The sequence below is a fragment of the Protopterus annectens genome, chromosome 12.part0, assembly GCF_019279795.1.
Source record: "Protopterus annectens isolate FY-2018-M chromosome 12.part0, PAN1.0, whole genome shotgun sequence".
NCBI classification, from domain to species: Eukaryota; Metazoa; Chordata; order Ceratodontiformes; family Protopteridae; genus Protopterus; species Protopterus annectens.
Genome location: NC_056746.1, coordinates 270,576,601 through 270,592,356, shown reverse-complemented (window position 1 = coordinate 270,592,356; position 15,756 = coordinate 270,576,601). Strand labels below are relative to the sequence as shown.

The window sequence follows — 15,756 nt, the reverse complement described above, 5'->3', positions numbered from 1 at the left end:
GAGTAACTAGGAGAGGGGCATTATGGGTAGGTCTTAGCTGAGAGCTTTTGGCTGACTCGAGCTTGGAAACGGCCATATCGGTTCCGAGGATGGAACCAAAGTCCTAATAGTAATGAATGAACAGAGATTTACATCATCAGATGAAAGATTATAAACAGAGAACCTATAGGGAGGAAAGAATCCGGAATGTGGACAATGAGAAATGTTCTAAAATAGCCTTATTCTGTAGAAATAGAATTAAGATATTAGACGTAACTTTGGGAAAAAAATAAAAGATTAACCATTGTAGATTTAAAATGGAATTAATTAGAAGTTATGTACTCACCATAACGTTCCATCTGAGTAGGTGTATTCATTTGTCTGCAACCTGTGGGTTATGGATCCGATATCGGATCCGAACCGGCATGGTTTTCCAGCTATGGATCCAAGCTCTCAGCTCCTCCCCTCACTCATAATGCCCTGCTCTACCCTCATGACCTCAGATCGAGTTTGCCAAAGCAACAATACCCTAAAAAGGGTAACAAAGAATATGCAGGAAACTGATAGGCCAGGGGGATAGGAGGGCGGGATGGTTGCAGACAAATGAATACACCTACTCAGATGGAACGTTATGGTGAGTACATAACTTCTAAATCTGAAGTAGGATATTCATTTGTCTGCAACCTGTGGGACAGAGTCCCCAGCTACCTGAATCTTGGGCGCCATCATGGAAGGATATTCCGAGCACCGCTGAGCCAAAGGATGCTCTACCCTAGATGCAAGATCCAACTTATAGTGGGAAATAAACGATGAGATGAAGCCCACGTGGCTGCTGCACAAATATCATCTAGAGGAATCCTAGCCTTGAAGGCTGCCGAGGTAGATACTGACCGGGTTGAATGGGCATGAACACCCTCCGGTGCGGCCTTCCTGAAGCTTGATAAGCCAATAAAATGCACTGTGAAATCCAGCGGACAGAGAAACTTTAGAGATTGGCTTGCCCAAATTGAATTTTGCAAAGGAAATAAACAGCTGGTCGGATTGCCTATGACCAGCTGTCCTGTTCAGATAAAATCTAAGTTGCCTGTGAACATCTAGTGAATGTAGCTTATATTCACCTTTGTTTTCATATTTAGGGAAGAAAACAGGGAGGTTAATGGATTGATTGATGTTTGCTTCAGAAGCGATTTTAGGAAGAAAGGACGGGTTGGTCCTGAGGGAGACACGGTCCGATGAAATACCAAGTAAGGAGGTTTAGCTGATAATGCTTGAAGTTCAGAAACTCTCTTGGCTGATGTAATGGCTACCAAAAAGGCTGTCTTGTAGGACAAGAATTTGAGATCCACCGTAGCCGCTGGCTCGAAGGAGGGGCGGTCAAGGCCTGTAGGACCAGAGAAAGGTCCCAAGGAGGAACTGCTTGTTTTATAGGGGCCTGAGAAGAAAAGTACCTTTAAGAAATATTTTACACAATTTGGCTGACATAAGAGGATTAGAGTCATGGCCAATGTGATAGTGAGAAATTGCCGCCAGTTGAACTTTGACTGTGGAACTGCTGGCACCATCGTTAAAGAGAGTGGTTAGAAAGTCAAGCACTAAAGGGAGAGGAACCGTGAAGGATTCAGGCCTTGCCGCTCCGCCCACAAAGAGATACGCTTCCATTTGCTTCAGTAACCCTTTCTAGTGGACGGTTTAGGAGCCGCCACCAAAATTGCCTTTACAGGTGAAGAAATACCGAGTCCTTATCAAGAGTGGAACTGGTGCAGCCAAGCGGTCAGCTTCAGGTTGTCCAGGTTCGGAGGAGGAATGCAGGATGGATGGGATATTAGATCCGGATGGGATCTAGAATCCAAGGAGGATTCACCGAGTGAGACCTTAGGAAGGGGAACCAGATCTGTCGAGGCCAGAATGGAGCAATGAGAATCATTCTGCAACCCACCCGAGAGGCTTTCTGAAGAACTTGGAGCATCAGAGGCAAGGGTGGATAGGCATACAGAAGACCGGGTGGCCAAGCATGCACCAGAGCGTCTCTTGGGGTACCTCCGGGAGGAGGTATTAGAGCGAAAAACTGTCGCACTTGGTGTTTGAGGGAGAAGCAAAAGATCGCATGAAGGGTTCCCCACCGTGCGAATATGCGTTCCGCTACTTGACAATTGAGAGACCACTGTAAGGGGTCAGAATGGTGCGACTGAGCTTGTCCGCTAGGATGTTGGACCGACCGGAATGTGCGTTGCTATTAGAAAGCGATTGGTGGAGATTGCCCATTCCCAAACTCTCATGGCCTCTCGACAAAGAGGGTAAGACCTTGTTCCCCCTTGTTTGTTGATGTACCAGACAACAGACATGTTGTCCGATTGAATCGCAATTGTTCCCAAGGGAAGAAAGTCCTGAAGTGCTAGCAACGCTAAGAGCACTGCTCTCATCTCTAGAACATTGATATGCAGTAAGGTCTCTGAATCGTTCCACGTGCCTTGGACGGTCCGGCCCGCAAAGTGCCCCCCCCACCCGAGGCGGGAGGCGTCCGTGGTCACCGTGGCGAGGGGGGGAGAAGCACAAAAAGGGCGGCCTTTGTGGAGATCCGGGGAGTGGAGCCACCACAAGAGGGACCGCTTGCAAGCCTTGCTGATCGCTATGGGATGATGCATGGGAGGGCAAGGTATGACCACTGTACTAACAGCGCACACTGTCGAATTGGAATATTGAGCCTGGCAAGAGGAAGAAGTGCTATAGCCGATGCCATGGACCCTAGAGCCCTCAGGACCAACTCCGCTGGAACAGAACTTGAATGGAGAATGGCCCGCACCTGGAGCTGCAGATTTAGAACTCTGTCCGCAGTGAGGAAGGCTCGTAAACTCCTTGTGTCTAGCCTGGCCCCTATAAAATCTAAGAGCTGTGTGGGTGCCAGGTTGGACTTTTTGTATTTATTGTGATGCCCAGAAAGGGAGCAAGATGGAGAAAGGAGTCTCGCCAATAGAAGTAGATGCCTTGTTGGGGCGGTAAGAAGCCAGTCGTCCAGGTAGGGAAAGACCTGCACCCCTGAAGCCTCAGGTGGGCCGCTACCACTGCTAATACTTTGGTGAACACCCTGGGGCTGTGGTGAGACCAAAGGGAAGGACCCGAACTGGTAGTGACTGGCTCCCAGCCGAAGCGGAGAAACCTCCTGGAGCGCCTGTCCATCAGGATGTGGTAGTACGCGTCCTTGAGGTCTATCGAGCACATCCAGTGATTTTCTCCCAGAAGGGGAGAATAGATTGCAGAGTGACCATTCGAATTTTTCTTTGGGGACTGCCAGATTCAAGAGAGAGAGGTCTAGGATTGGTCTTAGTTCCCCGTCTTTTTGGCACTAAAAGAATCTGGAGTAGAACCCTGATCCGATCTGGTCTGGGGAACGGGCTGGATGGCTCTTTTCTTTAGCAGATGGCCAATTTCTGCCAAAGCGGCCTCCCGCTGACCGGGTGGGACGCCTGGGAGGGACTTCAACTTTGGAAGGTGAAGGAAAGGAATGCGATATCCCTGGATATGATTTGGAGAACCCAGCGGTCCGATGTTATGGACTCCCATGCCGCTAGGTGCCCGAACGTCCCCGACTGCCTCCAGAGTAGAGCAGTCGGGCAACCCTCAGGGTTGCTGCGGGCCGTTCAGAGAAAGGTTCCCTGGACGCGAAGTTTCTGGGCGCCCCTCTGCCGCGAGGGCGGGGCCCTCCCTGGCCTCCTCTGCGACGGAAGGACTGGTTGTCCGGAGCAGGCTGGGACTGCTGCGACTTCCGAACCACATCTTCTTCTGACCCTTTTGGTTCCTAGAATAGGGCCTCTGGGGTGCAGAGAAGCGGATTCCGACGGCAGACAGCGTCTTCCGTCCTTTTCGCCTGGGTCAACGCTCGAACGGTCTTGCCAAACAGAGCAGAACCATCAAAGGCGTTCGCAAACGACGCTTTGAAGGGCTCAGAAAAATCGCAGACGGAGCCAGGCCTGACGCCTAGTGACCAGTCCTGTCCCGCAGCTCTAGCGGCGCCTCCGCTGCATGGGAGAGTAGCCGCATAGAAGTATTTGTAACTGACCTAAGAGTGGCCATACGGGTGGAGTGCAGAACTCTGTCCTCCTCCGAAATGGACTCAGGGGGGGATGCAGCGTATTCCTTAATAAGATCTCGCTGCATCCGAATAACATGTGCCAAATAGTTCAGCGCCCTTACCGAGAAGGTCGCCGAACTGAACATCCGCTTCCCCAAGCGGTCCATCATCCGAGACTCCTTGCTCGGTGGGTGGACTGAGGGACTCTCCTGAGCCAGTTCCCTCTTTGTGGCCGCCGTCAACATGGCATCTACCGGAGGCCCCTTACTCCAATGGGTCCGGTCGGATGGCGGACTAAGGATCCTATCCGGTCTTTTGGGAATTGGCTCCACGGTGTCCGGTTCCTTCCACGCCCTGGTGGTAATAAGGTCCACCAGGGGTCGGCAGGGGGGACACCCAAGAGGTAGACGGGCCCGCTTCAAATGCCTCCAAGAACACGGACTCGTCAGAGGAAGACTTGGGGCAGACCACCCCCTTATACGGAGTATTTCCATGATGTCTCCAAAGGAGACATCCTCGGGGTGACCGTGGGGAGCCTTCCCTTCCTCCAAGTCCGTGTCTTCTGTGAGAGACTCGGGAGTCAATGTGCCTCCTTTGCGTATGCTTGAGGGACCTCCTCTGGGGGCTGTCAGAGGAGTCCTAGCAGCAATTTGCTCCATAGGAGCAACTTGGGGCACAGAAACGGGCTGTCCCAGGGGCCGGATGGTGGAAGCCTGGCCCAGTGCAGAGGGAGGCGGACGGAGCCGGAACAAGTGCCGGGGTCCAGAGACCCTCAACAGAGCCCTCTCCACTACATCAAAAGCCAAGGGGAGCCGACCTCGACCAAAGGATCCGACAATCGGCTCCCCTCGGATCCGAGGAGTGGACCGGAGCCGGCGCCAAGCACTCGGATCCGGCGGGACAGTACGCTCCGGCACAGACGGCGCCGAAGGAGCACTGATCCCCCCGGATCCGAAGCTCGGATCCAGGCTCCGAGAGGTCGGGTCCGACGCACTCGAGGGCAGGGTCGGATCCGGTACCAAGTACTATCGGCGCCGACCCACCCCCGAAGCTGCTCGGCTCCAGCTGCTCGAACCCGGATAGCGGGTCGGAGAAGGAGCAATAGGCTTAAAAGGGTGTTGAGCTCCCCGAGGGGGAGGCAAGAGCACTCCCATCTGCATCTGGGCCTGGATGAACCTTCTCATCATCCGGTCCAGATCAGCATCAGAAAGGCTATGTGTAGATCTCGACGAGGCTACCGAGGTAGGCCTGGAGTGCCTCCTCGATAGCCTCGACGGAGATCGGGTCTCCTCCTCCTCAGGACCCGTGAAAAGCACACAGGGGACCGGAGCCGAGAAGGAGGAGACCAACCGACGGAGCCGGGAGAAGCCGCTTGGCTGGCGGGGCCGAAACAGAGGTCTCGGCCCGCCGCTTGTGGTGCTTCTCCCTCCAGTCCTTTTTAGCAGCATCCCTCTCCTCTCCAGAAGCGGGAGGTTGAGTCCCAGGAGCAGGAGGGGGTGCCACAGGGGGAACAACTGTAGCCACAGTAGTCCCGAAGGAGCGGAGGCGCGAGCCGAGTCTGGCGGTAAAAGACCCGCCAAGACAAGCTTGGACCTCCGCTCCCTCAGTGCCCTGGGGTTGAACCCTGCACATATGGAACAGCCAGATGTGAGGTGTTCAACCCCGAGACACTTAATACACCGAGTGTGGCCATCAGCCGGTGAGAGCTTATGGCCACACTCGGAGCATTTGGAAAAGATAGATTTAGGCTGATCAGCCATAATCTACAAGCTACTAAAAGTAACTTAAAAGAAAAGACACACAGGCCCACACACACACTACGCAACAGCGAGGGAGGGAAAAAATTACTTAATTTAACTCAAAATAAAACTATTAAGGAGGGAAACCTAAACTTTCACACAGAATTACACAAAAAACTTAAAACTTTCTGTTTTAACAGGTAATAAATCACCACTTAGCTGAGAGCAAAGAACCCAAATCCAGTCACCAGCGCGGCAAACGAGATCTGAGGTCATGAGGGTAGAGCAGGGCATTATGGGTGAGGGGAGGAGCTGAGAGCTTGGATCCATAGCTGGAAAACCATGCCGGTTCGGATCCGATATCGGATCCATAACCCACAGGTTGCAGACAAATGAATATCCTACTTCAGATCAAGTATATAAAATTGTAATATTATATGCCTATGCTAATTATAAACAAAAAAGGAAAGCGTATTTCATCAGATTTTAGACTACATAGTGAAATACAAATACTCAGCAACAGGAGACTAACTGCAATTTAAGAGACAAGCGTAAAAAAAAAAGAAAGGAAATGAGAACATTTTATCCTTATACAAGATGTGGTAAGTTAAAAGTTTGGGACAAAAATTCATGGACTTACAAAAGGGGTATGTACACAACTGAAGCAGATTATATTACAATATCAGAATGTTTAGTTGTAGAAGTGGAAATAGTTGAAACAGGACTTTCTGATCATCTTGCAATATGACTAGAGATAAAGGAAAACAATGAATATATGAAAATAGGCAAATGAATAAAGGATAAATAAAGAAAGGAATGAAGAAGGAAAGAGATCAGCAATGCATTCATGGAAAGATCGTATTACTACCAGAACATTTTATAAAAACTGGTCTGAATGGTGGAGATTTAATGGAAAATAAAAACTATTTTACAGTGGCAATATGTGAGAAAGGTAGAAAAAGAAAAATCTAAAAGAACACAAAGCAGAAGATTTAGAACATAATGACAGAAAATACTTTGATACAGAAAAAATTGTATAAAGAAAAAATACAAGAACTGTTATAAGGAAAGATATTTTCACAAGAAAAAAGAGACGTACTAGCAGATTAGTAAACGAGGACGATAGTGTAATGAGAGGAATAACAATGTACAAAGGAGAAAAAAGAACTATGGGAAAAGATTATGAATAGTTCAGTACAATATGTACAACAAAGGTTTAAAGGAAAAAAGAAGATAAAGAAAAAACATGGAAAGAAACCGTTAACAGAAAAGGAAAATAAAGAGATGGAAGAGGAGATTTCTTTAAATGAGCTAGATAAAGTATTAGAAGTAAATACAGACTTGGCTGCAGGATCAGATGGAACAGGGTATGAAAGGTATAACATTTTAAGGAATTGGCAAAAAATAGTTAAGATTTTAAATGAATGGTTAAATGAACGCTTTGTGTAAATAATTATACAGTAGAATACTTAAATTCATACGGAAGAAGGAAGATAGAAGACAATTAAAAAACTGGAGACCGATGGTATTAAATAATGAAAAGAATACAAGATTTGAAAGTAAAATGCAAAATGTTATGGAAAATAGTACATACAGTATAAAGGGGGAGGGTTTTCAAAAATTAATGATAGAAAATTGTGGATATTATGAATAGAAAAGATGTAAAAAGTCATGATAGGAGATCTTCATAAGGCATTTGACACAACTGGACGTTAAATTTTATGAGTTTCAATGAAAGAATATAATAAAAGTGAGAAAGGAAATTATGTCAGTGTACTGTAAGGAGGAAAAATAACTATAAATGGCTGGTTAAGTAAAGAGGCACATATGAACAGTGGCATAAGACAGGGCTGTCCAATGAGTTGCACACTCTTTGCATTAGTTATGAATGTGATAGCATGTGAAATAAATTACAAAATTAAGGTGGTGGGTTATGTAACACAAGAAGGGTTAAGAATTCCAGTTCTGTTAACATATGCAGATGACACTATACTAACTGCAAAAAACAAAAATTTGGATAAAAGTAATTAAAAGAAATGAGTATATCAAGCTAATAGGGATGACTTTAAATATGGAGAAAAGTAATTTAGGTGATGTAGTAAAGGTAGGGGGGGTATATATTTTGCAACAAATGAAATTTCTGTGTTATGTAAAAAAATGGGGAATAAAGATGTAGAATTTAGGAAAAAACAGAAGATATTAAAACAACCATATCTTGTTTGGAGAACATCTAAAATTATTGTTCAGAAAAAAACTCTTACTTGATAAATTCAGTACTGATGGGAAAAACAGCATACTAGTTGAAAATGAATTATTGCAGGTATTTTTTCATTGATATGGAGTTCTAGATTAAACGCATTAGAGAGAGGAGTTTTTGTATGTAAATAAAGGAGGGGTGGTTTAGGGTTAATTAAACCACTGGTAGGTGCCGCTTCACTAAATTTGTACAAAGTGGATAAATTAAAAAGATGAGACATTAACAGTAAAACTGTATAAATATAACTATGACAATTTTTGAGGTACAGTAAAATGAGTAAAAGAGAAAAGGAATGCAAAATAAAGAAATAAAAACATTACAAAGAAAACAGATTTTTGTGGGAAATAAAAACATTACAAAAAAAACAGATTTTTGTGGAAAATAGTACAAGAATGTAATGATAAAACATTACTATGTAAAACCATGAGAAAATCTAACACATGAAAAAATTAAAGGTATAAAAATAAGAAAAATAAGAAACAAATGGTGTAATCAAAAAAGTCAAATGCCAAGACTGTTTTGTGGTGACTTTTAATAGGTAAATTGCCAGTAAAAGGAAATAAGCCATATAAAAAGAAAAGCGATAGAATACGTTTACATTGTCAAGAATAAACATAACGTGTCTGAAAGGTAAGAGTAAAAAAGTTAAGGGAAAACTATGTAAAGAAGATTTTTTGAACAAATAAAAGAAGAACTGGAGAAAATAAACATGGATATAATTAAATACAGACATTACAAGAACAGAAGTAAAGAATATGTTAATAGGAACAGTTATTTTATGTTACACGGAAGGAAAGAATAAAATGAAATTATGTTCAATGGTAAATGGATTTTATCAACATTATTAAGTAAATCCAGATAGTGGTTAGGGAAAAAGGAGCTGGGGGGGTCTAATAGGGATGAAAATGTAGTATGACTGTAATGGAAATTATGAATGTGTAAAGAGATTTGTATATCTATTCATTCAATCTGCTTGGTTTGGAAATGAAGCTCACAGCCTTCTACTCCAAGGGACCATGCGCTTCCATCTGCTCCAATGACACTACCTTAAGCAGATGGGACCTCGGTTTAATGTCTCACTTGAAGGAGGACACACACCTGGTCACAGGTAACTCTTGGAAGGTGTCAGGGAAGGGAGCAGCTGGGTGAAAACTAGAGCTAAATTTGTCAGCTAGTAGGTTTGCTACATCTTCCAGCTCCGTAAATTTGATTCAGTTTACAATTAGTTCAGCACACTGTTGTGCATTACCTTTGAGATGGAGTGTATAGCTGAAAGCTTTATGGCTGCCTTTTGCCTGTGAGGCTATTTCTACCTCAAATTTGGCTTTGGTGGATTTGATAAGATTCCTAAGCTGCTTGTTTAGTTTGAAGAAAGTCTTTTTGCTTTGCTGGGCATTGCACTTCCTAGTCTTGGGCTTGGTTTCCTTTATTTTATTACATATCTTGTTGATAACGGGATTCCACCAGGGCTTGTTCTATACTTAATTCTAGTAGTTACAACTGCCTCAATACAGTTATTTACAGGGCTTCTGTGACCAATTCCACACAGGCAAATGTTCACGCATTTTTTTTTTTGGGAATGTGAGGCTTGAAATATTGCTAGGGCGTCAGTAGTAAGCGATTATCTTTGGAATAATTTCGAGGTGTACTAGAGTTAGACTTGGTGGCAGGTTTTAGTTCGATTTCAAAAGGAGAGCTTTATTATCTGTCCCAACAAGTGACAACATAATCTGGTGAGTGTAAAACTTCCAGATGTTTGTGAGGATTACATCAAAGACTGGTGCCCCTAGAGGGTGTACGGACTAGCTAGTCCACCACATCATCCCTCTACACAAAGGAGAAAATTCAACAGACATCACCAATTTTAGATCTAAAGCAATCTTATCTCCCTTCTACAAAATACTTGAAAAAATGTTTTCAAAAATGATTGCCACTCTATCTCCCACAGGTAGAACGCGAATCCCCCAAAATAACACTGCTTCCGTCCCTCCCACAGTACTAACACTGCACTTCTAACCTTTACAAATATGATCAATAAAGCTAGAGATAAAGGCGAACCTGTCTCTCCATTTCTAGACTGTCTACAGACTTCACAGTTTGTCACAGCACACTTCAACTTCAAATGTCCTCATTAGGTCTATTTCAACCCACACTTCTATGGTTCAAAAGCTACTTCTCCAATAAGTATCAATCAGTAAAATGGCACTCCAACCTCTCTTCATACCTTTTAGTCACCACACCGGTGGACCACAAGGCTCTATCCTTGGTCTCCACATCTTTAACAATCTCAGAAACATCCTCCATACATCCACCCAATTGTCATCCCCAATACATCACACAGATGCCTCCACACTAGTATGCACATCAGACAACTATGCACATCTCAAACAAAATTACCCAGGAAGCTTTAACAGCCACTAAAACGTGAGTTTGCAACTCACAACTGAAGATCAACAAAAGAAAAAAAAAAACACTACTACTTTTGCCCCCAAATCCCTCATAAGAAAAAGAAAAAATATTCACTCTTAACAATACAACCATTGAATTCACTTCTCATCGCAAATTAACGACGATAGTGGATGAAACGCTTAAATTTGATGTGCATATAAAAAAACTACATTAAAAACTCACCAAAACTTAGGGATGCTTTACAAAGCCAAAAACACTCACAAACGCAACTAAATATGCACTTGCTACTACTTACCCCCTTCCCTCACTACTTTATACTACTCCCATCCTTACTAACATCCAGTCATCACAAAAGGGAAAATCTGACCAATGCTTTAACAAAGTGGCTAAACTGCAACAAATAGCCCTTTCAGAACCTTCCACTGTATAGCACTAAGAACCCTAAAATTGGCTACAATTACCCCACCAACATATGAACAGCTTCTTAACACCTATTAAATTATCCAGCATTTATCTGATTGTCGGGCACTAAACATTCTACACAAGTATGTTCCCACTTGGTTATGATCTAATGACAGAAATCATCCTGTCAACAAACCTATTAAATCTGCCAGGCATGGTTTGCACTCAAACCGTGTTGATAAGGTCTAGAACTCATTACCTTTTATCCATTAGGTCAATACTCTCCCTCCCATTCTGAAAGACTTGGCCAAAATTGGTCTCAGTTCTTGCTCAACCACAGGATAAGCCATATTCTTAAACACAAGCAAGTTTCTATTCGTACCTTACACATATTTACTCTCTCTTCTTCACTCATTCTCTTACTTCAATCAAATTTATCGCCCCTGGTTCTCTAAATATATCATAACCATGTTTTTCTCTCAATCCATATTGTAATTCATATTTGCATTATACTAACTTATCTTTAATTTCTCTAAATTGGCTAAAAAATTTCTAAATATTAAATCGTTTTACAAGTTATAGCTATTTTAAACCAATGTTTCACATTATGCCTAATTCAGTATAATTAAGCCATTGATGTTTTTGTATTATTTTTAAACATTGTAAAATATTTTCTTTAACATTTCATTGCTTTACTCCCTGGGCCTTCGCTGAAAATGGGCAACTACCCATTCAAACTTTCCCAGTAATAAAATATCTATTGATAAAGAAATAAACAAACAAACTGCAAACAAAGCTTCAAGTAATATTAAATCCAGCTGGAACTCTCCTCAGCAGATATAACCAGAAATACACAGACACAGCTGCGCACAAATACTGCAGTGCTAGCAAAAATTCATTTTTGTTTACTAACCTGCAATGAAATATTTAAATGGTTGCTGGATAAAGCGTCATGGACGGGACTAAAGGATGGGAGATATACTTGCAACTGAAATATTTACTATTGTGATTCTTCCTGCGTAACGAAAAACACACAAAGCCTGTCAAGTACTGCCCACCGTATTAAAAAGTAATAACTTATCTGTAGAAATTATCTGTATTCATATACCTGTGTCGCTGCAAGTCATTAAGAAATTATAAGAAATAAAAGACCAAGTCTTGCGAACATCTACCCCTTGACAATACCCGACTGCACCTCTTTCAAGCAGGATTAGGCCAATCAATCCTGTTGGGTTTATTTATTAACTTACATATGACACAAAGAACTGAAAGCACAACTACAAGTTGCCAGTTTTTTTCCAGATGTTATAATAATGTCATTAAGTCTGGATAAAGGAGTAACCTTTAAAGCAGGAAAACTGCAGCACCAAGAACCCATCAGTTTGGGACAAGAATGTGATATAAAAGAACTTGAGCAAGAGGGACTGTATAATTATTTGGGGAATTGATAAAGGATCAACAATAAAACATGAACAAATGCAAACATAACTTCGTAATTTAAAGACTTAAAATAATCTTGAAAACAGCTTTGACATCTAGGAATAAAATTCAAGCTATAAAACAATTTACTCTTCTGTCCTAACTTACAGTTTTGGAGTGATTGACTGGCCCCGACATGTTGGGCAGATTAGACAGGAAAACAAGAAGGCTGCTTTTTGCTCACCAAATGATTTATAAAAATCAGTGCATACAAAGATTATATATTCCCCTTGAAATTGATTACTTGTATAGATCTGCAATCATGGGACTGTACACATCTGCTGACGTCACAAGACCCAAACAAAATGAAAGTTTTGAAACATGAGGAGAATAAATCTAAGATGACTGCTCCACTTAATCTGGCAGAAGCATATCGGAGTCAAGCAGAAATGGAAATCAAACCAAAAGTATATAAAAATCAGGCAGCAACTGAATGTGCCAAAAAACAAAAGAAAGATAATAAAATGAAGGACCAGATGAGAAGGCAAGAAATGTAGAAAATGCATAAATAAAGTTGCAAGTATAGAAAACTTCTCAAAGAACCTCTCGTTGATCAGGATCAAATGCAGTAATGGTTAAGGAAGCAAATTCAAACTAAGAGACGAAAGGTTAATTTTGACAGCCCAATACAGTGGGTTATGTACATATTGGTTTACAAAGCCCATTGAACATGTGGGAGAAACAGACAAATGTAGGATTTGTAAAACAGAATTGGAAACAGTTGCACACCTCGTCCCTGGTTGTGATATACTAATGACAGAAGGACTGTATACTGAAAGGCATAATAATGTGGCAAGACCGTTTCACTGGGGATTGTGCAAACATTACTGTATTGAAGTGGCTGAAAAAACACTGGAGACATGAGCCACAAAGCATCATAAAAAATGATGAAGTCTACATCATATGGGATCACCCATTACCAACAGTTCAAATAATAAGATGCTATAAAACCAAACATAGTGGTCCCTGAAAAGTAGACAAAAAGTAATACTGATCAATGAAACCGCCACACCCAGTGACTACAGTGTCTTGCGTACAGAGACACACAAAGTCACAAAATATCACATATATCAGGATTTGCAGGCAGAAACAAGAGCAATGTGGAAGAAAGATACCCAGACAGTTCCAACAGTAGTGGGAGCAACGGGTCTTATAAAAAAAGAATCTACAATCGTATTTAGATAGGTCATTACTGGGCACATTGCTGGTGCTACGAAGGGCACTTCTGGCTGACATCAATGACAGAAATACTAATTCCATGAACTTTAATCATACTTTGACTTGGGAATGGGGTCCATTCCCGTCATGGTATTAGAAACCCAAAGGACTTGGAGAAAGTAAATAAGATGCAAGGATGTTACGCTATAATAAAAAATTGATAAGAATTCTGTCATCTCTGAGATTTACATGAAGGAAGAAGTACTGGCAAATTAAAATGAGAACACAACAGCCGAAGTCTTATAAAAGACAAAGGACAATGAATAACATAAACAGAAAGCACCCATAAGGGTAGCATGGTCAGTTGCAAAGGAAGGTATCAACTAGACATGCTGGGAAAAAAGTAAAGAATAACTCAAATGGAGACTAACTACAGCTCTATATTCTAGAACCAATAGTATTTGTTGTAATATGAATGAGGAACTTATTACAGCTGGGGTCTTTATAGAAACCATAGTTCTCAACCTCCAGTCTACAAAATGAGGAACAATAACCCTCATAATGTGGAGCAAATGGACAAAATGTGGATCACTTCCTGATTACTAACAACTTCAACTAGGAAGGTCATACAATGGTTAAAATATGCTAGTTTTACTTATAAAAGTTCTTTGAATGAATTAATATGATTGATTTCTATTTACCATTGATATCAGTTAAAAGAAAATTCTAACACGGAATGTGTGACAGACCCTTTCAATGGGGAACTTTGAGGAACATAAAGTTAAGACAACAGTTGATGTACCTTCCTCATAATGAGGTACACTTGAGAGGTATAATAAAAATGACACAGTTAATCACAGACTATTATTGCATAAACTCACAGATTTAAATTTTGAGGATAACACTAACAACCTCTCAGTGAAACGCACATTAATTTCACAAACAAATAACTCAGTATTACTTAATGTTTAACTTGATAATATTTATGTCTACTTGTATATACACTTTTCTATAATCACTATGTCTAACTCATCAACAGCAACTGTATAATTCTCTATGCAGTTGGGCTACATTACTCTGTATATTTTTATATAATTTACATTAATCTAACTGCATGTGGGCTCTGCTTATCCAACTCGCTGTTACATTATTCAGTCTTTTCAGCTCATCTACACACACATACTTACATATACACACACACACGTATACGTATGTATGTATGTGTGTGTGTGTGTGTGTGTGTGTGTGTATATGTATATAGACAAATATATGCTCTCTTCTAAGGAGTCCAGGGGAGGATGAAATGGGTAAATGAACCAATCTACTTACCCGGTCAACAAATAATGTGTGTCTATTTGTGTACATACATACATATACTCACACACACGTTCAACAGTTAAACTCTTTACAAAACAAGAGAGGAATATACTGAAGTTTTCGTAGCACAAATCTGAAAGTTATGTCGTAATCACTCCCCAAAGTAAAACTTTCTCCATGGCCACAAAACAAATATAAAGCCACAGTTTATGTTCATTGTATTGTGCAGGGGTTGCTACAAAGTGCAAATAAACTCAGCTCGGGTATTTAATTACCAGCAAATACCACTTCTTAATTACGCATAAAGCTGTTACCCACAAGTCAGACTCTTTCCACTTAAAACTATCTCACCCCAAACATATATACAATTTGTTTCTCCATGCGTCCACACATCAATACATATTCCTTTTCACTTAATCCACTACCCCACGTGTAAAAACTTGTAAACTACTCCTTTCAGAAGACATACTTGCTTTCAATGTCAAGACATTCCCTCCCCTTATAGCTGTGGCAGTGGCATTATGTGATCCAAAAGTCCAGAGAGTTAGTCCACGACAAACAAGGACATTAGATCCAACGATCATATGCCGTCCTATCGATAAACCACCTGTCAAGCTTCTTCCAACCGGCTGCACAAAATATAACCACCGTGAGCAGCACTTTACCACCGCCATATTTACTGCGTACAGTGTATTGCGTCTGCGCCCTACTCACAACACCGTAGGTCCCCCATCTGTCACCTGCTATAATATAACGTCTGTGGCGTAAGCCCAGCCGTTTTGGGAGGCTGGGATGCGTTAGCTGCTTCAACTCTAATAACTAAACGTGGTTACCATATTTTTTGTGGCAGAAATTGTTCCCTGCTGTGAATGCTAAAGTTTTAGATTGTTGTATTTTTAATAGATAACTACTGTCCATGAATTATTTGCATGTAGTATTGTTTTTGTGAT

The 15,756-nt window shown here is 41.8% G+C and overlaps 1 protein-coding gene across 2 annotated transcripts in view; it reads right to left on the bottom strand.

Annotated features, from left to right (window-relative positions):
- DNAJA3 (DnaJ heat shock protein family (Hsp40) member A3) overlaps positions 1-15,514 on the bottom strand; it is a 911,667-nt gene extending 896,153 nt beyond the window's left edge. For both annotated transcript variants that reach the window (XM_044089330.1, XM_044089331.1), the window contains exon 1: positions 15,276-15,514. In XM_044089330.1, coding sequence (XP_043945265.1) covers positions 15,276-15,480 — 205 coding nt within the window. In that variant the 5' untranslated portion in view covers positions 15,481-15,514. The remainder of the gene's footprint in view (positions 1-15,275) is intronic.
- Positions 15,515-15,756: the final 242 nt, after the last annotated feature.